The sequence below is a fragment of the Eubalaena glacialis genome, chromosome 4, assembly GCF_028564815.1.
Source record: "Eubalaena glacialis isolate mEubGla1 chromosome 4, mEubGla1.1.hap2.+ XY, whole genome shotgun sequence".
Lineage (NCBI taxonomy): Eukaryota > Metazoa > Chordata > Mammalia > Artiodactyla > Balaenidae > Eubalaena > Eubalaena glacialis.
The window spans coordinates 143738094-143762824 of NC_083719.1; the positions used below are offsets into that span (position 1 = coordinate 143738094).

General features: G+C 35.1%; 1 protein-coding gene across 5 annotated transcripts in view; it reads left to right on the forward strand.

The window, feature by feature from the left end:
• The window catches only part of GABRG2 (gamma-aminobutyric acid type A receptor subunit gamma2), a 122858-nt gene that overhangs the window by 21943 nt on the left and 76184 nt on the right, over positions 1-24731 (forward strand). For 4 of the 5 annotated variants that reach the window (XM_061188420.1, XM_061188422.1, XM_061188421.1 and 1 more), the window contains exons 2-6: positions 10697-10848; positions 12539-12606; positions 14894-15114; positions 17377-17459; positions 19991-20128. In XM_061188420.1, the coding sequence (XP_061044403.1) occupies positions 10697-10848; positions 12539-12606; positions 14894-15114; positions 17377-17459; positions 19991-20128 (662 nt within the window). The remainder of the gene's footprint in view (positions 1-10696; positions 10849-12538; positions 12607-14893; positions 15115-17376; positions 17460-19990; positions 20129-24731) is intronic. The other variant, XM_061188424.1, reaches the window with a different exon arrangement.

The window sequence follows — 24731 nt, forward strand, 5'->3', positions numbered from 1 at the left end:
TGCAGGCTTCCTGGCAGGAGGTGCCAGTGCCTGCCCACTGGTGGGTAGAGCTGGGTCTTGGCCCTCTAGTGACCTGTGCCCATGTCTAGGGGGCGTGTCTAGAGGTGGATGTGGGCTCTTTAGTCTTTAGGTAGCCTGTCTGCTGCTGGGTAGGGCTGTGTTCCCACCCAGTTAGTTGTTTGGCCTGAGGCGTTACAGCACTGGCACTTATAGGCTCTTGGGTAGGGCCAGGTTTTGGTGCTGATGAGCTATGGCAGCTGCTGTGTTCCCCAATACATCTGATGTCAGTGTCTATGTCCCCAGGGTGAGCCATAGCACTCCCCTCCCCCCAGGAGACTTTCCAAGACCAGCAGGTTAGGTCTGGCCCACAGTGCTCTCAAATTACTGCTTTTGTCCTGGGTCCCAGTGTGCATGAGGTTTTGTGTGCACCCTTAAGAGTAAAGTCTCTATTTCCCCCAGTCCTGTGGGGCTCCTGCAAAGCCCTGCTGGCTTTCAAAGCCAAATGCTCCGGGGGCTTGTCTTCCAGCTACCAGACCCCTGGGCTGGGGAGCCTGACGTGGGGCTCAGAACTCTCACTTCTGTGGAAGAACCTCTGCAATATAATTATTTTCCACTTTGTGGGTTGCCTTGGGGGGTATGTGATTTGATTATATTGCGAGTTCTCCCCCCGACCTGTCTCATTGTGGTTCCTTCTTTATGTCTTTAGTTGGAGAAGGTCTTTTCTGGTAGGTTCCAGTCTTTTTCATCAATGGTTGTTCTGCAGATAGTTATGATTTTGGTGTGCTTGTGAGAGGAGGTGAGCCCAGGGTATTTCTACTCTGCCATCTTGGCCGCTCTCTGAGACTATTATTTTTTATCATTTTGTAAATTATCACATAAAAGCGCTTTATAAGTAAAGGAATAAATTAAGAATGTGTCAGTTTAACAATCATTATTGTCATTACCAAAATGTATTATTATTTATGACATACGAATTCCTGTATCCATTGATAAGTCTTTCTTACCACAATTTAGCATCAACACTTTTATTTTTATTCTGACAGCCATAGACAGTTAACATGACTTTAGAATTGCTTTCTTGGGTTAACCTTGGCCTTATTTCCTTTTTAACCTCCCTAAATATCAATATTTTCAACATATGTTATTTGAGTTTTCACATGCAAGGAATCGATAGCATTTAATGAAGAGAGTGATGACAATCGCTGGATGGCATTTTATATAGGCAGCTCATTTTAATATTACCTATAACTGTGACATATGCACATTTGTAAAGAGTGAGTTTTACCAAGTTAATTTTCACAAACACTGAACCTTTAAAAATAATGTATACTCTCACTGATTCATTCAGTATTTTGAAAAAGTATCCATTGGGTGTTTTGTCAAGTGCCAGACACTTGCAAAGTTTTGGGAAGCAACACTGTTGAAGACAGATAATTTCTTGTTGAAGACAGATATTTCTTGCCTATTATTTTGCTTTTAACATTCAAGTCCAAACCAAAATTTTAAACACTTTTTTTGTTGTTATTGTGAAATAAAATATATATAAAGTACATAAGTACATAAATATGGACCAGTGCATCGTCATTAATTGAAATAAAAACTCATGTTACCACCCACCATTTCTGGAAATAAATATTGCCAACACCCCAGAAGACATCCTCAACTCCCTCCTGATTTCTATCTACTTTCTTCTCCTTCAAAGTAATCACTGTTCTGACTTTGACCTCCATAGTTGAATTTTACCTGATACTAAATTTTATACAAACAGAAACACAGCATATGTGTGAGTGTGTGTCTTGGGTGTATGTGTTGCATCTTTTGCTCAAATGCTTATTTTTCAGATTTATTTTGCTGCACGTAGTGGTAGTTCACTAATTTGTATTGTTGTATAGTGTTTCATTATGTAAATATGCCATAATTTATTTATTCATTCTACTATTGATTTAGGTTATATAGATTTGTATTACCAGTAATGCAACTGTGAACATTCTTGTACATGTCTTGGGGTAGATGTGTGCATGCATTTCTTTTCGGAATGAATCTAGGGATGCCCTTGTTGGTTAATAGGATACACAGGTGTTCATCATTAGAATATAATGCCAAAATGTTTTCCTTCCAGCAGTGTATGAATGCTAGCCGCTCCACATTCTCCCACTTTTATTTATGAGTGAGTTAAAACAAATACACAACAACAGCAACAGCAAATGCAGTGAAGGCACTAACTGTAGGAAAATGGACTTCAATGATATGCCTAGAACATGACCTGATATGTTTTTTTCCTATTTTACACCCTCTGTTCCTAGTGACTGCTGTGGTTCTCTTCTCCACATTTTCCCTCCTCATCTTAAATATCCCGGTTTTCGTTTGCTCTCTGTGAAGTCCACATGCTTTTGGGGATGTCGATTTCATCTTTGATACTAGTGGTAGGATATATAATTATACTAAAATAATGAACATAGTCCCACCCTCTAGCTATAGATAGGGCTTCATATGTGTGAATTCATATGTATTCAGGCCAGTGATTCACAAAATGAGACCCTCTGGGGACTTTTAGAAAAGTAAACTGGAAGAGTTTATCTCTGTTTTCATGGATATAAACAAGGAAGCATAGAGGTAAGGAGTTGTTGCTAGCATCTTGTGACTGTACAGTTAAGCCATCTTTGGGTTGAGGGTGACAGCATGGAGGACAGAAGGGTGAGACAGAAAGAGTCTGAGTTTTTAAATACATAGTTGAGAAGCTGAATCAAAGCACCATGAGGCTTATCCTACATTAAGCTTTAAAGTTATATATCCCTCCCAATTTAGTTTGAATGTTTTGATACTTGCAAAAAAAAATTCATCTTAGCTAATAAGCCCCCAGAGAAATTTATTTGATACGGGTCATTGGCGATTGCTAGTGAACTGTTTGCATTTCATACATAGGAATATATAATCTGATAATTGACTCAGTCAAATAAACACACTTACCAACAGCTGTTGACCTAATTATCAGAAAATTGAACGAGGTATGAGCTAAGGGGATCATTGTAGGCAGAATAATTCACACAGAATCGATAGTTAGAATTTACCCCCCCCGCCCTCTACCCTCTGTGCATATACACACTCACGTACTCACCTGTGCATAGAGCACCCTTCCCAACAAGTTCTGCACAGGTTTTTACATGTCCTTACTAGGAGATATAGAATCCCATAGGCCACTAAAGGCTGTGTGTGAAAGAGTAACTTGTGCCCCAATGCTCCTACTCACTAAACCACAGTGTTTCTCAGGAATCCCTGGTCCTCCAGGACAGTACAGAGGAAGCCTCCTCCTCCCATGATCAGATTGTAAGTCCCCTGTGCCCTCCGAGGATATATACTCACCTAGCATAGCTGTTCCTACACTTTATACCAAAGTCCACCTTTTGCTGTGCCTGGAAGACATTCTTTGAAATGAACTAGCTTATGCCTTGCCCTTGCAGTGTGAATTGCTTTCCAAGTCATGAAAGAGTTTGAGGCAGCTGATCACATCCATTAAGTTAAATTACAAGCTCTGCTTCTATTCCTCAGTGTGGGGAGATCAAATCATTGGTATCTGCAATGGCAAGTTTATGAAATTTGAATGTTATTAACTTTGTGCTGAAGGTGCCTTACTTTTATTGAACTCAGGCGTAAACTAATTTATTGTCCTAAGGGAAAATGAGCTTGAGCAGCCATTTGTTTTAGATGATCTTATTTTTTTGATGAATGTACAGTCACAGATTCTTTGGTCCCAATTCTTTTTTCAAAGCCTAGCAGCATAATGGTTAAACATTTTGGTTTTGGCAAACTAAAATGACTATTGGTAAATATCATCGTTTTTCTTCATTTGCAAAGTGGAAATAATTGTAGGAATATCAGTGTTTTAAAGATTAAGTGGGAGAATGTATGTGCAGTCCTTAAAGTTATCCGTAGAACATGGTAAATATTTAACAATAGCCGTTGTTGGTAATATTATTTATCTTAGGAAAACTAGTTAGCAAAAAAAAAAAAAGATTCTTTTCACAAATTTTAATTGTAAATTCCATGCACTCATGGAATTTATAGTTTAGTAATGGAAACAGACAATAAGCAAGTCAGTAAACATACATTGTAACAAATGCTATGAATCAGTCAAAGGACTGGCTAGAACATATGAAGGGTCAGGTGGGTAACAAAGGTAGATAGAACAGGAATGACCTCTACTCCTATTCAGAAGGTGATTCTTGTGTTGAAAATTGAAAACTTAGAAGGAATAAGCCATGCCCAATATTGGTTTAGGAGTTGGAGAGAAGAAAAGATTGTAGGCAGAGAAAGAAAAATATGTATTCTGTGTTTATGATACCAAACACCAATGGATTTGAAGATACCCAAATGAAAAGACAAATGTTTTTGTTTCTCACCCAAATGTTTGCTGTTATACTACCCTAGGAGAGTACAATGACTAGATTTTTCTTCCTACAAAACTCAGAGCTTATTGAATCCATGAAAATATGAAACACCTGGATTAAAATTTAAAATTGCATAAACTGCATGATTAATCTTCACAGTGACAAATATCCAAAATATGTACCAAAATTCAAGTAAAATCTTCTAATTGCGAGCAACCTCTCACTGACCATCTATTCAGTATTTGTTTGTTTTTAAAAGCTTCTTTGTTCTTAAATAAAATTGATTTTTGTTTCTGATTATAAACATGAACTCATAACATGTTTGTAATCATGCATAAATTCAAATCATGCATAAAAATGTAAAGATGAAAATTAAAATTAATAATCCAATTTACAACAGAGAGATTCAGAGTCAGAAGAACTAAAGTAGGAAACTGGGAATCTGTTTTTTTTTTTTTAAAGATCCCACCCCAACACACACACACACACAAACATACACACACACACACACAAACATACACACACACACACACACACACACACACAAGAGTAAGCACCCCTGGTTTAAACACTTTATGACTGAGATTCTCAAATTCTAATATGCATATGAACCGCTTGAAGATCTTGTTAAAATAAAGATTCTGATGCAGGAGTCCAGGTGGGGCCCAGGGTTCTACTTTTCTAGACATTTCCCAGGAGATTCTTATGCTGCTGCTCCAAGGCTCTTGGTTGGATGGCTTTCTAACAATTTTTAAAAAACTTTCAAAGATGAAAACTTTATAACCTTTTCTGGCACTGTCTTTCAGAAATTATCACTCAGACTACAAAAAAAAATGCTTTTCCTTATGGTAATTTAATTTAAGAGTAATGTTATCTTCAGTTCTTTACCTTTATAAGATTATGTTTAGTTTATAAAGGGCACAATAAGGAGTAATCACTTCTAAAGGCCATTGCATTCATTTATTTTTATTATTATTTTTTAAATATCAACCTTTTTTTTCTGATATTTGAATGCTCTTTGAAGAGGAAACATAGTGCAGTAGTAATTTGTAATAGTGGTGGGTTCTTTCCCAGATCCTTGAAAGTTAACAATCTTAATCTCCAGCATGATCTCTGAACTCTTAGTGTATGAATTTATCAAAAAATAGGGTGTGAGAGCATAAGCTGATGTGAGGGAAGCTTCAGAGGTCTCACTTTGAAATAGTGGTACATGGGAGAAGCTTGGAGAGGTTATTTGTACTGCAAAGCTGTTAAGTCTAGTAAGAAAGTGGAATAGGTGTAAACCATTGTGCTCCTTTATCAAAAGGCCATTACATTTATTTATTTATTTATTATATTTTTATTTAATTTTAATTTTTTATTTTTTTAACATCTTTATTGGAGTATAATTGCTTTACAATGGTGTGTTAGTTTCTGCTTTATAACAAAGTGAATCAGCTATACATATACATATATCCCCATGTCGCCTCCCTCTTGCGTTTCCCTCCCACCCTCCCTATCCCACCCCTCTAGGTGGTCAAAAAACACCGAGCTGATCTCCCCGTACTATGCGGCTGCTTCCCACTAGCTATCTGTTTTCCATTTGGTAGTATATATAAGTCCATACTACTCTCTCACTTCGTCCCAGCTTACCCTTCCCCTCCCCGTGTCCTCAAGTCCATTCTCTACGTCTGTGTCTGTATTCCTGTCCTGCCCTTAGGTTCTTCAGAACCTTTTTTTTTTTTTTTTAAATTCCATATATATGTGTTAGCATACGGTATGTGTTTTTCTCTTTCTGACTTACTTCACTCTGTATGACAGACTCTAGGTCCATCCACCTCACTACAGATAACTCAATTTCGTTTCTTTCTATAGCTGAGTAATATTCCATTTTATATATGTGCCACATCTTTATCCATTCATCTGTTGATGGACACTTAGGTTGCTTCCATGTCCTGGCTATTGTAAATAGAACTGCAATGAACATTGTGGTACATGACTCTTTTTGAATTATGGTTTTCTCTTGGTATATGCCCAGGAGTGGGATTGCTGGGTCATATGGTAGTTCTATTTTTAGTTTTTTAAGGAACTTCCATACTGCTCTCCATAGTGGCTGTATCAATTTACATTCCCACCAACAGTGGAAGAGGGTTCCCTTTTCTCCACACCCTCTCCAGCATTTTTTGTTTGTAGACTTTTTGATGATGGCCATTCTGACAGGTGTGAGGTGATATCTCACTGTAGTTTTGATTTGTGTTTCTCTAATAATTAGCAATGTTAAACATCTTTTCATGTGCCTCTTGGCCATCTGTATGTCTTCTTTGGAGAAATGTCTATTTAGGTCTTCTGCCCATATTTTGATTGGGTGGTTGATTTTTTTTGATACTGAGCCGCATGAGCTGTTTGTAAATTTTGGAGATTAATCCCTTGTCAGTTGCATTGTTTGCAAATATTTTCTCCCATTCTGTGGGTTGTCTTTCATTTTGTTTATGGTTTCCTTTGCTGCGCAAAAGCTTTTGAGTTTGATTAGGTCCCATTTGTTTATTTTTGTTTTTGTTTCCCTTACTCTAGGAGACGGATTGAAAAAGATATTGCTGCGATTTATGTCAAAGAGTGTTCTGCCTGTATTTTCCTCTAAGAGTTTTATAGTACCCAGTCTTACATTTAGGTCTTTAATCCATTTTGAGTTTATTTTTGTGTATAGTGGTAAAGAGTGTTCTCATTTCATTTCTAATTATAGTTTTTTACATGTAGCTGTCCAGTTTTCCCAGCACCACTTATTGAAGAGGCTGTCTTTTCTCCATTGTATATTCTTGCCTCCTTTATCAAAAATAAGGTGACCATATGTGCGTGGGTTTATCTCTGGGCTTTCTATCCTGTTCCATTGATCTATATTTCTGTTTTTGTGCCAGTATCATACTGTCTTGATTACTGTAGCTTTGTAGTATAGTCTGAAGTCAGGGAGCCTGGCCATTACATTTAGATAGGTGCGTTTAGCTAGAAGTTCAAGTTTATGTTTGCTCTCAGCCCACTCAACTGTTAAGTCAGTTTTCTTGCATCATTATCAATCTATTTCTGCCCAGGCTTTCTCATGGAGTTCACAGTTCCACAGAATGCCTTATCTAATGGTCATCTTCATTATCCCTAGAGAGCCCACCTATAAGTGAGGAGGTCTTGACTCCAAAGAATTCTGAAGAAACAGCCAATTTTGAATGAGAGAGGTTCTTTCTTTCTTTCTTTCTTTTTTTTTTTTTTAACAAATCTGGAAACAACCCCAGATTATTCATCAGCCCCATTAATTTAGACCTCAGCTGGGAACACTCTAGAGAATAAAAACTTCATTTATTTATAATGTAGGGGTTCATAATTTTTCTTCCTGGGTAACATCTGTTTTTAGTTCTTCTCAGTCCATTCTAGATCAGAGCCTGGAAGCAGTATCTGTAGATTCAGGTTTTAGTTAAAAGATTGGAACTCTTGTTATAAATCTACTTTCAGAGCTATGTGTCAGGTACTGTGCTAAGCACTTAGTAAGTATTATCTTAACCTTGCACAAAAATGTGATATGAATACTAGTATTAACTCTATTTTAAAGATGAGAACCTTGTGAAGATTAACAAGGTTAAATAATTTGCCCAAGGTTATAAAATAGTAAGTGGCAGGCAAAATATGAAGCCAGAAGTCTAACCCGGTACTTTCTAACTCCTGAGTGTATGCTTTTAATTTCTGTACTCTATTTTACCTCTTTATGGCTAAGTAGGCATCCTGAAGTATGGCCAAATCTGTCACTGACACTTTTATGTGAAATAATCTATTTGATTATTGTTATGGCATCCAATAGATGATGACTGTAAGAGAATTACTGGTGCAATTCTAGAAAGTAGTATTCCTTTTAAGAAATATACTTTTTTTTTCTTTTTTTTAAAAAAAATATTTATTTATTTATTTGGTTGTGTGGGGTCTTAGTTGCAGCAGACAGGCTCCTTAGTTGTGGCAGGTGGGCTCCTTAGTTGTGGCTCCAGGGTTCCTTAGTTGCAGCTTGCCAGCACCTTAGTTGTGACATGTGGGCTCCTTAGTTGTGACATGCGAACTCTTAGTTGCAGCAAGCATGTGGGATCTAGTTCCCTGACCAGGGATCAAACCCGGGTCCCCTGCACTGGGAGCATGGAGTCTTATTCACTGCACCAACAAGGAAGTCCCAGAAGTATCCCTTTTCTTTTCACTTAATGTATTTTCCCTCCTGGTCTGCCAGAAAATAGTAATAATGGTAACACCATCATACTTGGATTATTTATTTGTTAGTAGGAGGAAGTGCTATGAACAAGCATACCAAACTATTTAATATATATACCCTTTCCTTGAAGAAACTTTAATAGGATGCTTTTATCAGAGAGGGAAAGAGGGAAGGGGGAAGGGGAAGGACAGAGATGGAGAGAAAGGAAGGAAAAAGTTGTGATTTTTTTGAAAAGGCACTTTTGCCTGAACAAATTAAACAGTGATAAAATTTCATAATGATAACATCCAACATCCAATGGGCCAACTACATTCTTTTCTCAATGAGTTATCAGGGGGATTTGAAAATTCCTTTGTCAGGTAACTTTTTTTTTCTTCTTAAACTAGTAAGATTTAGGTCATAGGATTAGAACTCTATTACACAGAGTTCATCAGTGCTCTAGAGAAATGATGAATTGAGGCTTAAGAGGAATTTTCGTAGCAGACAACTGCTCTCTGCCTGCATTGAAGTAATTCTCTTTGAGAGCTGGTTGAAGCTTTGTCCAGCCCATCATACATACCCTCTAGGGGTGCTCTATGAAATTCAAATTTTGTTTAAAGTTCTTATGTTAACTGAAGTGCAAGATATGACTGGCTATGTCAGGTTTTATGCAAATGTGTGACTCAGTTTTTATGTTTCCTATTCATAAAGCTTTAAAGGCATAAAAAGATTACTTGCTTACTAAGTTGATTCATGCCAGTGATTACTTTTAAAATTTCATCTCCCATCCTCATTCTCAAACCAGATTAATCACATAATCAGCTTTCTCCTACCATATTTAGTCATCTGTCTATTTATCTATACATATATATATGTTATATATGTATATATTTATCTATCTTGACAAATGAGTATAATTGAGTATAATATATGGTTTGAGAATATGATACATATTCAGGGTAATGTGGCAGTGATTTGATTTCTGACAAGATTCTTTCTTACCATATCTTTAAGAAAATAAACTGAAGATGAGAACTGGGATGAGAAACTTTATTTTGTATTTTTTTATTTCACCATAAGCAACAAAAGTAACCATATTGATAAAAATTAAATATTGATAAAAATTAAAATGGCAGCTTTTGCAAGGTTTTACATTGCCCCTAGATCTGGCAAATATAATCATTTTGTGTGTGGAGGGGAGAGGATGGAGTTTGGGGCAGGGGAGAGGCAAACTATAGGAATTCCAATATCCTTCCAAAATCAGCCTTAGTTTCTGGTCCAATTGTGGCTTTTCTGATAGGTTTTGGCATAGAAAACTAAATCATAGAACATTATGTCACTTTTTGATTATTCAAAATAGGTAATTTCACTTCTATGATTGTAGTACATTAACCATTAGTGTGAGTTTCTAGCTCAGGAGCTTTTGCTGTAATAAAGAGTGGTTTAAAGTCTACAGCTACATCTTTCTTCATAGTACCAGGTTCTTAACAATCCAAGATAAATGAACCGCCCTTGCTTTCAGTGCAAGTGAGGGAAAAAAAAAAATACACATACACAAACCCTGGAGGAAGGAAAGGCAGCAAGACTGAGCCTCTCCTTAGTAGTTCAGTTGAGGGGGGAGAGACTTGTCTGGCAGTTTGTGGGAGTGAATCTAATTATCAGTCTCTTACTTTCATTAATAGGTTGGAGCAAGTTAATTTCTCAAAGGAGGAAGAAGTAGACGTTATGCCTGAACTCCTAGACTACATTATGATCATTTAAGCATTGCTTTCACAAAAATAGTTGTTTTTTTTTTTTTTATAAGTCCTTTGTGAAGTTGGGCAGGTGGACATGAAGATCATCAACTATGGAAAAGGCAAAAGTAACTGGTAAAACATGGTATACTTATAGATGAGAGGACAGAGCATTGTGGAAAACTGAAGCGTATACTTTAATAGATTTTAATCTACGTCTGTGAAGTTTAATTAGCTAGACTAACCCTCAGCTGAGAATCTTCACTATAATCCAGTGTAACGCATTCCTGTCATCCTGTTTCATTTCTCCTTTCCTACCAGTGGTCTGTGAGTAAAAGTAAACTTGGATGGAGTCTGTATGTTTCTTGACCAATATTTTGTTTTCTTAGCCTCACTAGCCAAAAATCTGATGATGACTATGAAGATTATGCTTCTAACAAAACATGGGTCTTGACTCCAAAGGTTCCGGAGGGTGATGTCACTGTCATCTTAAACAACCTCCTGGAAGGATATGATAATAAACTTCGACCTGATATAGGAGGTATGTTAAAGCCTTTTGTGATGTGGGTTAGATAAAAACAAGTCTACCACATTAGGAGAAAGCATCAGCCCATTTCAATAACCAGAAGGATATAAATGATACTTTTACTAAATACTGTAAAAATAAAGAATGTATAAACAGCATTCAGGTCTGGGGGTAGATGGGGCACTGATAAGTTCAAAATGCAGGAAGATGATTTTCAAGTTAGCTTGAGAGATAGAAATTTAAATTTTCCTAGACATCTCAGACAAAGACTATAGAAGAAAAGTGACAACTTCTTTTTGAAGAAACATCAAAAACAAACAAGCACACACTACTATATATAAAATAGATAACTAATAAGAACCTACTGTATAGCATAGGGAACTCTACTCAGTAATCTGTAATGAACTACATGGGAATAGAATCTAAAAACGAGTGGATATATGTATATGTGTAACTGATTCACTTTGCTGTACACCTGAAACTAACACAACATTGTAAATCAACTATACTCCAATAAAAACTAATTTAAAAAAAAGGACATACTGCTTATCTATAGCTGTGTAACAGACAACCACAAAATTTCAGTGGTATACAGTAGTAAGCATTTATTTAGCACTTTGCTGAGGGTGGTCTAATCTAAGCTCAGCCAGGTTGGAGCTGCTCATTTAAGAAAGCTGTACTCTCATTCCACTCCTGGGGCCAGCAGACTAGCTAGGAGTATCCTTCTCATGACACTAGCAAAGAACAAGAGAGAAAATAGAAGCTCATAAGGCTTAATGCTTTCGTCCATATATTATTAGCCAATGCAAGTCAAATGGTCAGGCTCAAAGTTCAGAGGCAGAGAAGTAGCCTCACTGATGTGAAGGCAAGGGTACAGATGCAGGGAGGAGTGAAGAATCCAATCCATCACAGAGAATTACAGCATGGCACTTCAAGGAAAATGGATAAAGATGAGAGAAATGTACTTGTTGAATTGAAGCCCAGAATGAATGGTATTATGAATCCTCGTTCATTAAATGTTAAATGAAAATGGAGCACATTCATTAGGTCATGGATGTTATACTACATGATTTTTAATATCAGTCCTCTTTGACAAATAGGTGTGTATTGAGTTTCCATATGGTTTCCTCATATTATTTGATGAGTCACAGAATTCATTAAATCATTGAGGAAGATTGATTTTGTATTGGCTAGAGGTGAATGAGGATAAAGTGGTCATAAAAGGAATCAACAGGGAGGAATGTTTCAAAAACAATTCATAATACTTGTTGCTTTTTATGTCTCCTTCATGTTTCTAATGCATATTATTTTCTAGATCACTAAGTAGCTATTTTTTTCTATATGGGCCCAGTCAAGTTATAATGCCCAAATCAGTTCTAGAACTTAAAGGAAAAATAATAAAATTCAGGATATCTGAGAGATGGATGAAGAAAGTCTGAGCAGTGTTTTCTTATTTATTCATTTTTATATAGTCTTAAAAAGATAATCAGTTTCAAAACTCTGCTATGCTTAGTTATTGTGTTTATGTGCTTAAGATACTTCTTTGAAAATAGCTAAATGTAGCAAATTAGTCACTAGCAACAAGTTAGCTGTGAATAAATCACTTCTAATGTAGCAAAATAAATCTCTTTCTAGAATAACAAGGACTAAGCATTAAAATATTATGCTTCTCCATATGCACATATTTCTATGGTTCTCTTTACAGTGAAACCAACATTAATTCACACAGACATGTATGTGAATAGCATTGGTCCAGTGAATGCTATCAATATGGTAAGTTTCTAATTGTCTATTATATTAACATATTAGAGAGGAAATGTGGTATCATGGAAATAGCAAGGGCTATACCAACAAAAAAAAATTTGGAAGGGAGAGAGAATCTTTCAGATCCTTTTTTCTCCCTTGTAATATAAAGATAATTATTTTTAATGATTTGTTACAAAAATTAAATGTGATCATATGTATAAAATTACCTTGGGTAAATGCTATAATCTTAACATTCAACACTCACTGCTTATTTGGTAGGTCCTGCTTACTACAAAATAAAATATAGTGCTCTACTACTTTTTAGAATATTCAAGGTGTAAAGAGGTCATAGTTTGCTTCAAATCAGAATTGCTTCTCAGAGGAAATAGTACATTAGATTTAACAATAAATGTAATTTTGTTCTTTTATAAAGCTTTCTATCCAAATCTGAAATAAAAAATTAGATTGGAGCCTATATAGAATAGAGTAGAACATAACATAACATAACATAACATAACATAACATAACATTAGTGATACTGTAACTTTAAATTAGTGTTTGCCAAGCAAGCAATAAGGACGCTCTGCTGAGTCAGAGAGATGAAAAACATTTATTGCTTTCAACTGGGCTGATTAAAAAAAAGTATACCACCACCTGCATACTCCATGCAAGTAAGTTTGCTTGTTTAACCATTAAACAAATGCTAACATGTTACTTCTTTACAACTAAAATTCTGATGCAAGTTGTAAATATCTAAGAAGAATCAGCTATATATGTAGTTTATTTAAACACAGAACTTACAGTTTCAGGAATACTAGTGCCCAGAACTACTGTCCCAGGATCACAGTTTATGAAATGCTGGTTTAAAGAATTTTAAACCTTTTGTCTGTGTGTGTTTGCCAAAACGTGGATCAGAAATTATTGAGTTACTCTACCTATTGGCACATCACTGATTAGTTGATAAAGAATATTTCAGAGAAGAAGTTCCCCTCTCATTACTTGTGGACTGCAAATATGCAATTAACTAGTAAACAAAGTGGTATGACTTACCCCAGTGACAAGGTAGTGAATTACAGTGAGATACAGGGGCAGGAGTGCAAAGATATAATCCAGAACAATGCAAATGAGGCAAAGGAAGACGATTATAGTCTCATCCTGATTTTTTTTTTTTATTCTTCATCATACATGGTGGTGGGTTGAGGGGATTAGACTAGGAAATGTGAATGACTCCCATCCCCCAACTCTCATATTCTAAGAACACTGGGGGTCATGTTCTAAGAACACCAAGGGTTTGTTCTTTAATTTTCTCATTTACAGACATGATTAAAATAGAATTATAAAATCATGCTAAATAATATCTAAATATGATAGGCAAATTAGATCTTGGGTGTTATGACTCCAGGTCTAATTCACATCACACTTTCTTTTCTTTGATTAAAGTTGCCACTTTAGTGATATATACGTACATGAGGGTATAATTATTACAGAGTCACTTGTCATCATAGCACTTTTTAAATATGTTCTGTGATAGAGATTAGTACAGTAGTAAAGATTGTCTTTTAATTGGTGCATTTCCTCTTGTTTATAAAAAGAAGACAACAACTGTAATAGTAAAAACTAAAAAGAGTTACCTTACTTTGGGTGTTTGCTATCTGCCAGACAGGGCACAAAGTGCTTTTTGTGTATAGTGTATTCCCCTTTTCTATCTTCATACTACCCAACAAGATAGATTCTCTAGGATCCTCACTTTATTGTGAGGTGAGGTAGCTTAGCTTCCAGAGCTCTGGTTTAGAACTGTTTTGAGAACTGTTCTGGAATTTCTTTTACTCCATAGCAGTGGTTTTTGAACCTGAGTAATTGATCTCCTCAAGAGACAATTGGCAATGTCTGGAGATATTATTAGTTGTCACAACTTGGGGGTGGGGTTTGTTTTTGGTGCTACTGGCACCTAGTAGGTAGACACTAGGAATGGTAGTAAACATCCTAAAATACACAAGACAGCCCCCATGACAAAGAATTAGCTGGCCCAAAATAACATGAGAAACTGCTCCATAAATACCTAATGCAAACAACTGTATCAGGGCTATGATCTTTTGCCAGAATTCACTTAGGTCTATTTTTTCATAATGTATTGTCTACAAAAGATGGGTGAGTCTCCTTAGCCAAGCTTCTGCTTTCTTTTGGACTATTCAAAGCCAAAGTAGCTTTGCTTTGTTTTAGCAATGAGAACATATGTGATAAATACAAACAAATGCTCTACAATACAATCCTACTATATAAAAGATGTTCCATTTCATCTTTTTCTTTAAAACAGGAATATACAATTGATATATTTTTTGCCCAAACGTGGTATGACAGACGTCTGAAATTTAACAGCACCATTAAAGTCCTCCGATTGAATAGCAACATGGTGGGGAAAATCTGGATTCCAGACACTTTCTTCAGAAATTCCAAAAAGGCCGATGCACACTGGATAACCACCCCCAATAGGATGCTGAGAATTTGGAATGATGGTCGAGTGCTCTACACTTTAAGGTATTCTTTTGGAAAAGGAAAGGAGTAATTGCTGGGAATAAAGCAAAGATCAGTCATGTTCTCTTAAAACAAAAAGAACAAAAGATGTCAAGCCTAAATCAGGGTTGGCATGCTTGATCAAAATAGTACGTGATGATACAAAATTAGGTTTTTTCCTGTTATCAATGAACTTTTTCAAAGGACACAGGTATAACATTTTCTTTGATGTGAGAACTCTATTTTCTCACAGGGACATGAGCCTAATAAAAAAGTAAGCACAGCAGATATTTAAATTATTTGTATATATTTTCAATAATAGATATGAATAGTATGATTCTTCTAGATCTTAGTATCCAGGAACTTGTAGCTTCAAAATGGTTCATGTTAAATGCCTTTCTGACGTATATTTTATGCCATAGGTAATATTCAAGATATAAAATATAATACTTTAAACTGGATCCAAAGCCTTTATCATCAGAGTTATATCAGTTACTAGAAAAAAGAGCCACAATTACAAAAGAAATTCATTGCATATATTTTGATTTCATCATGGGTTTTATTAAATTAGATGTAAGGTAATGACTGGAATTAGACTCTAGTGGAAATCAAATTTTGTCTGCTAAATAAGAGCTCAGTCTAACTTTTGAAGTATTAAGTAAAGTCACACTATCTCAAGTCCCTTTATCGTTCTCATAATATTATAGTCATTTTTCCACTTGTATTAACTTGCAGAGTCACTGTACAATATTAAATTGTGGACCCCCGCTCAAAAATATCTCTCATAAGATTCATTCAAGATTTGAATGAGTTGCCAATCTATATAGAGAGATGATTTTATTCTTATCTATAATGCTTATCTATAATGATAAGCATTATCGTATCTATAATGAGTTATGAATATGTTGCTTATCTATAATGAGTTGCTTATCTATAATGAGTTATGAATATGTGTGTCTACACATAGATATATATCTATGTACCTGTCTGCAATCTACATTATCTTCAATTTTAACAATTCCAGTTTAATTTGGAGAAATGATACTAATAAAATATCTAATTTAATTATAATTTCACTTATGAATAAAACTAATCTTTTCTTTGGAAGAGCATATAATTACTGAGTGACAATGATTAAAACCTCTAGCTTTGGAGACATAATCTTGGGTTCAAATCTCAACTGTGCCACTAGATTTGTGACTTTGGACAAGTCCAAGTACAATAAAGCCATAATAACTCTCATTAAATGAGAGAAAAATTCACCTTACTCAGTGCCATGCAGACAATTAAGGGCTCAATGATTATTAATTATATCTTAAGATCAGTAATTGCTCTATTATACCATAGAAAAATAAAATCTCCCCAATTAAAATTTATGCTAAACTTTTAATATAAAATGTTTATAAAACAACTTTTATTACTTTAAGATTGATATCTGTAATTGTAAGAAATATAGCTAACAAATTTGAAATTTTAAAAATCATCAACCCATCACCATTACAATTTAACAATATACTCATACTTCCCCAAAGGTGGTCAAAACATCTAGGACTCCTTTAAATTTTCTCCCTCCTAGAGTCCCAGGCTCTATTGGGAAAGAAAATCTGTATGTTTAATAAGCACCTCAGATGCAAAATAATTGAGACTCATTGGCAAACATTTTTCTGATATGTCTGTGTATATGTATTTAACATTTCTTGATTGCTATTAGATATTCTTCTACTCTTTAACATCCTATATAATGCCTTTATAGTGTTCCTTTGTAAGAATGCATAATACTCCATTGTGAAACATAGGTATTTTTAAACTCACATACAGTAATTTAAAGCTAACAGCTAACAAGTACTTATAAAGAGAAGGTTCTACTTTAATTAGCAGATAAGATCTGAGATTTATCTGCATTCATTTACATGCAAACAGTGAATGAGTTTAAGTTCTTGAAACAGTTTGTCCTATTCAGTAAGTTAAGTGCATTCACTGAGCAATCTCATGTGTGCAATTAATTTGCCAAAAAAATTATGGGATAATAAATATTGAGTAAATGGAATTGAGGTCAACGAGATCCTATTGTTTAGTCTGTGAAAGTAAATGGACTACATTAAGTCTTCAACAATTTTCTCCTGGACTTGGTGAATTTCTTCAGTGAGGATCACCTTGTGTTATCAATAAGAATGGGTGACATACTCTCCAGGAATAAAAACAAATGGTCACTAGAAATTGTGCTAATGTACATGTTTTAAAACAGTCTAAAATCTTTCTATTTATGTTTCATATCTTCCTGTTTAGGTTGACAATTGATGCTGAGTGCCAATTACAGTTGCACAATTTTCCAATGGATGAACACTCCTGCCCTTTGGAATTCTCCAGTTGTAAGTAATACTCATTCTATATTCTGCATCCCCTCTCACCACTTAGTCTTTCTGATTGCAATATCAGTTAATTGGGAGACTTAAACAGAATGCAAAATTGCATTAAGCAGTGTTGTTGACTTTGAAGATTTTGACAATCTCTTTCGTCATAAAAAAGGATCTGTTTTATCAGGAATTACGAATAGATTTCATTGAGGCATAAACTTTTAATAAACTGGCAGTTGTTTCCTGGAGCCCTTTGTTGATAAGGATTGTAAAGCTTGTCCTGGTCTCAGTAGAAAGAGGTAAACGTGCATTATACATCTCCACTCCCTCCGCGGGTCCAGAAGAGAGTAGCAGTACATTTGCTAGTTGTTTTCTCCCTTTACATATCGGGACACACAGAGATCCAATATTGTTGTTTGCTCATTCCTGTTTTGATATACCTATAAAGATAACAAAATTGAAAATTACCTCTTCCACCTGGAGTTCTAGTAATACCTAAAACTAGTTATCTACCAGTGAGCAAAAGACTGATTTTTGGTGTCATGTGGGTCCAATTCAAATCCCAACTCCATCACTAAAGACTTGAGCAAATTACTAAATCTCTCAATGAGTTCATAACACAGGTGCCCAATAGAAATTATAAGACCTGCCTCACCCCAATATTGTTTTGTTGATATATGTAAAATGGTTGGTACACTACCTCACACATAATAAGATTTAATCAAAAGCTCTATTATTTTATTAATTATTATTATCATCAGATAATAGACTATAGCAAGAAGAGCATGATGATTCTAATACAAATTAAGCTTTAGTAACCTTCACAGATATTTTCTGTCTGAATCGAAAACAAGCCTCAGTTTCCCCCACGTTTGCCTCACTGTTTGTTCTGCATTCGTGTTAGATTGCTCACCTCCTATGAGTTTTAAGTTTTTAATATAGGTATAATTTCCCAGCCAGGGAGTGATGGAGACTCCTAAGAACCAACTAAATCATAATAACAATACTTTCAAAAAAAAAAACAGAAAGAAAAAAGATGAGAAAACCAATCACCTGTTTCAATAAACATCATTTCCAGAGAGAACCAAAGGAAAACTTCACTGTATATTATATATATTGAGAAAAATTCCCATTATAAATCTTATTTCATATGTTCTACTTCATCCGAGAATAGAATATTTTTTAGTGAAAGCTTACCTAAGGTTTAGGAGATTGGATTTCTTTTCTTTTAATTTTCCAACTGGGACTACTCCTCTACTGAGTCAGCTAAACCTTAAGAAATAGTGATTTCTATGCCATCAGGTTCCTGATCGACAATTGTCTTCTGAACCCAAAATCAACTTAATATTACTTATTGCTATTAAAACTATTCAATCACCAACATGTTCTCCATAGGAAGTTCCTTAATATTATCATTCGTATTCTCAGTTTTCACCACATCCAGCCCTACCAGCCTGCTACCACCACTCAATAGCAATCTGGGGATTCGGCTTTCTTTTTTCTCTCTTCTTATTAATAAAATATAGTGGACAAAGAGTTGGACCAAAAGAAAGGAACAAAAGGAAACAAGGGATTTTATTCCAAGAAGTCAATCGGCCTCCTTAATCAAAATTACCTTTCCACAGCATTATTAGAAGACAAACAATTGAGAAGATTTCTAGTTTTGTCATCTATCTATCTTACTTGAGTTTATTCTGCAGCTTACTTATAAAATAATGTTTATGCATTCAGCAAATATATATTGACCATCAGTTCCATGAAATAAGTATGATCATCATCCCCATAAGTAAACGAATAATTTAGAAGAAAAATTGAGAAAGCTTTCTAGGATATTATGGCTAGGAAAAGGTACTGATAATCATTATATTATCAGTGTAATATTTCTTTCATGAATGCTTTCTGTTGTTTTGGCTGAACATAACTGAGCTGTAAGGAATCTACATAGTTCTCATTGGTATCTTCCCCTTGGTATTTCTACTTACTGCTTTTAGTTGCAGATTTCTGTGTATATTAAAATGAAGCCTCAACAAATTGAGAGAGAGAATAATGTAAATAGTTGAGGTAATTTTTCCCAATCATCTTCTATTCCAAGGACATGTCCTGGGGAAGGATTTGAGTCTGCTCTTCTTCCATTATTTTCTGTTTTCTGCATGACTCTCAAAATCTTGCCCTGTTGACTCCCTTTCACCATAAACAATATCTTGCATATGTACTATTTACTATATACTGGCTAATTTTTATATCTTACCCCAGACAATGTAAAGTATGCGTATAGTATATACAAAACCATGTATAGTATACCTTCTATGCAATTTAAGTGCTTTTCATGGGTAATTTTGACCTCATGGTTTTTAAATCTAATTTCCCATTAGGATATGGGAAATTGTATTGATTTTCCCTATGGTAATGCTCTTTAGTCCAAGATCCTCATCTAAGTCAAAACTATCTCTCTTGGTATCTCCCTCAGTGTCTTGTTCATAGAAGGTGGTTGCCACATATGTTCATTTTTAATCATTTACAATGTGTGCTTTCTTATCTCATGGCAGATGGCTATCCGCGTGAAGAAATTGTCTATCAATGGAAGCGCAGTTCTGTTGAAGTGGGTGACACAAGATCTTGGAGGCTTTATCAATTTTCATTTGTTGGACTGAGAAATACCACTGAAGTAGTGAAGACAACTTCTGGTAAGATGCACTTGAAAATAATTTTGAGTGACCCTTCCAGAGTTCAAATTCTGGTGTACATGATTTAGAAGCTTTCAACACTTGTCTAGAAATGATATTCAGAAAATTAAATGAAGTGTTTTAATTTACTAGAGAAAATTATAATTGGTATTCTAGTACAATACATAAATATAAATGGATTTTATCAATTTAAAGCAAATTAGATTCAAATTGGATAAGCAAATTATTTGCTTAATTCCCTTAAGAAGAATAAGTAACAGTTATTAAAAAAGAAGAAAATACTTATTAGGCATAGGTATAATGTTACTTTTAAGAAATATGTTTCATATTTAAAGTATCACATGGGGAAGATTAACTTCTCAAAAATGCAGAAAAGTGACCAGAGTGGATATGAACTAATTCCATGTTCAGTAATTAAATATTTTGAACTGGCTTCATCAGTGAATAAGGGACTGGGTTTTGGTCTCAGACAGGCCTGGGTTCAAATCCCAACTCCATCATTTACCAGCTACATATTTTAAGAAATCACTGAATTTCTCAGGGGATCAGCTCTCCCAGATAACCAATGTGGACAAAAAGATCTGCCTTGCAGTCATACTGTATGTATTCAAAAAAAAAAAAAAGGTAAAATGCTTAGAATGATACCTAACACTTAGCATTCAATAAGTAGTAGTGCCTATAATAGTATTAGTTATAATTATCAAGTATGCCTGGGACCTAATGTGGTCAGGACTTCAGTTTTTTTCAAGAGAAACTAAAAATCTATAGTATTTTTATATCAAATATCATAATTTTTAATGGTATTAATTGAAGGTGATTTAAAAAAACCATGTGGGGCAAGTCAAACATATTTCCAGACCAGATCTGTCTCATGGGTGGCTATAGGTTAATACAAACCGTCTGCAATGCTGAGTGCATATTCCATATAGATTATTCCAGCTACTCCTTTTTAAAGTTATGTGAATTTAAATATGTCCTAATTTCAAATATAAACATTGTGTTCATAGCTTACCATCTATTAAGACATACTTTTTGTATTTGTTACCATGAATTAAGCTGTTTTATGTTGATTTATTCATGCATACCTGATTGTTTTCCTCCTGAAATTCATAGGACATATTTTTGTGTTGACTAATTTAGAAAAAGGCCTTGGTCTGTTGTACAAGGAGAAACAAATTAAGGACCTAGACAGAAATGGAAATTTAAGATTCTATCTTCATAAGCATCATCCTCTAAATCAAAAACCTAACATTGTTTTTGGCATTTGCAGATTTCTTAAAAAAAAAAAAAAAAAACTCTTATGTTGCAAAAAGAATCTGAAATAAAATCAAAGAAATGCTCTAGTTTATTTTTAAAATATGGCCTTATGTTCTCTTATTCATTGGAAATCCTGACCATCAAGTACTAGAACAGTCTTTATTTTGGTCCCCAAAACAGATTCAGGACTGCCTTAGAACAGGTCTTCCATCTGTGAGAGAGCACATGTAAAAATAATCTCTAGGTCTATATGCTTCCAGAATAAGAAATTGGGCATTAAGTTCTGTTGTATGTTCATATCTCTATAGTTATTACAGCACCCTAAAACAGAACCCACAAGTTTATGACTAGCAGATCTTTTGTTCAGTCATTTAAGCCCAGAGCGGCATTAAAACCAAACGGTGGTGAGGGAAGTGTTGGCTTTATATCATAGGGTTTGACATCATCCCCTCCCCAAAGTCTCATACTGAGAATAATCTAGAGTATTTACTGTCTAACAAGAGATACATCCAAAAGAAAATAATCTATTTACTTAAAGCATGGCAAGAAAATTTATCAAGGTATCACAAGGCTATTACTCTTCCTAGAGAAATCAAAGCAAAACTGTATTGATATCAGATTTGATATTGAGTAGCATCATTTAATTGATTGTATCAACTCCTTGTGAGTTTTAATATGGGGGTTAGCCTCCACCTTGGTCTCTTGTCCACTCCCTGCTCTTGCTGGTTTGTTTTGTGTGTGTGGTATCATTTCACTTGCCTCTGGGAAGAGAAAGGGCTGAGTTGAAAGTTAACACCAGTGCCGACAGGCAGCCTGATTATTGTGACAGTTGATTTTGTAACGATTGGAAGTTTCTGTGTGATCTTTGTTTTATTTCTGATGCCATTCTTATCTTCAAAGCATGGCTCCATAACTAGTTAATATCTACAAGGAAGTTATATTAACAACTTTCTTGGGAAGTTATCAGAAGATCAAAATTATAGCCTTTTTGAATCTTGGCCATTACAACAACGTGGTTTTCTCTTAGACTTATAGTAAATGTATCTCCCTTTGAGAAGCCTCTGTCAAAACTAGGAGAGAATAATGCCTAAAATTAGGCCTAGTTTATTGCGGAGATTGCTAACCTTCACTCATTCAAGTCCACCTTTCATGATTTTGTTATATCTAAGTGGTGACTGTACTGTGGGTTCCTTAGTATATTTTTTCTTTAAATTGATTCCTTGTTATTAGTAAAATGATTTTTTTAAAGGAAAGTTCACATTAGGACCATAATTGGAAAATGAGAAGCATTTGACATAAATAGAAATTGATATAAGAATATAATGAAAAATGAACAAATGTTCTTAAATTTTAAGTGCACATGTTTGTGTTCCCTGGGCTCTGAGTATGTGGAAAAAGAAAGAAAGAAATAGTAGAGAAAAGGAAAAGGGTAACTAGCACCAAAGTAAAACACTTCCTTGATTTAAACAGAAGGGTAGAAGAAGCAGGAAGGAATTTTCTTACACATAATTCGAGGCTATGTGATAATTCTGTATACACCACCTGAATCATCTTTATCACCATTTATATGTGTGTCACTCCTGAGAAAAATATTGCCTCGGTGGTAGACTGATAAGACTTGAAGAATACCTTTAATCTTGGTCAATACATCAAGATAGATTCTGGATCCATGATTTCTCTTCAAATCATCACCTCTTCCTGATTGCTCTGTATGTGGTAATAGCACCGTCATTGTCCCAGTGAGCCAGGCGTGATCACTCAGAGTCACATGTCCGCCTCCCACATCTACTGAATCACGAAGGCACGTATACCTTTGAAATATCTTGTGTAACTGTCCTCTTTTCAGTTGCCATTGCCACTGTCCTAGTTCACGATCGTGTCTGTTCTCATCTGGACTCTGTTGGGAGCCTATTAAACTACATCCCTGCTGTCAGTCTCTCTTTTCTACAGTCTATCCTTTATACATTAATCATAAAAGCTAGCACTTACTGAGCACTAACTACATGTACCATAGCAAACATTTTATATACATGACCTACTTTAATTCTCATTACCATAGTCATATGTAATGTCATTAACACTGAAGGTATCACTGCGGTTAAGGAAACAGACTTCTAGGGGCTCATTTACTTGCAAGGATCAGATTTGGCAGCTGGGACATGAATTCAGGTGGTTTGCTTTCAGACTCATGCTTTTAATCACTGCGCTATTTTTATTCACACTGTGTCCCAATAAGTCTTCCTGAACCACAGCTTTCCTCATGTCCCAAGAATTCAGGAGATTCAATTAAGCACAAGCTATTGTTCCTAATATATAAGCCCCTGATCTCAGGAACTTTCCAGCTTGGTTTTCTATAATTTCTCAGCTTGTGACAGAACTACTTTGTTAATATTTTCATGAATATAAATAGCTAATCCTATACACACATTGAATTTCAGTCTCCTTTCTTTTTTGAATGGCTTGTCAACTCAGCCCTACCTTCTTTATGACTTTAAAACATAGAAAAACAGCTTCTCTTCAGTGAGGCCTTTCAGACCTTAATGCCAGAATGCACACTCTTGGAGCCAGACAGCTCAGGTTTGAACACTGATTTGTATACATTACTGAATATATCTAAGCTCAATATCACCAATGTTACAGGGTTACTCTCAGGATTAAGTAAAATAATCCACTGAAAATGCTTAAAATTGTGCCTAACACATAGAAAGGACTCAGTAAATGGAAGGCACCATCATCATCATCATCAAACTCCCCCAGGGCATTTTCACCTACTTTATGAAAACATAATTTCCACCTTATATTTTTTTAGCAGTTGTTTTATTCCCTCTTTTCTGCCCTCTCATTCCAATTAGTCATGAACTTCCCAGTGGAAGCCTTCTTTTAATCATCTTTGTATCCATGATGCTATTAGCCTGGTGATTTGCTTAGAGTTGTTGATTAGTAGGTAATTATAAAATGGATTGCTTGTGACAATTATATTAATAAAACCATAAAATTTCCCTCAATTAAATAAGCAATGCAGAATTCTACTATATATTTTTCCATTACTCATTGTTTTCTCTCAAGTAGAAGACCTTGTTCTTTCTAGTCATATTGCCATGGACAGTTCACCAAATTATCTACATGATTTTTGGTATCAAGCAGAGCTTTGTTCCTGATGTTCTCACCCTGAGATGTGGGTTAGAAAAATGGGCAAATGAGTTTCTTAGGAGAACCTACATTCTTGGGATACCATTGCCATTATTATGAATCAAAAAGAAATACATCATGTTCTTCCTACATTAGAAAAACGTTAAATCTTTTTTTCTTCCAGTTTTATTGAGATATAATTGACATACAGAACTGT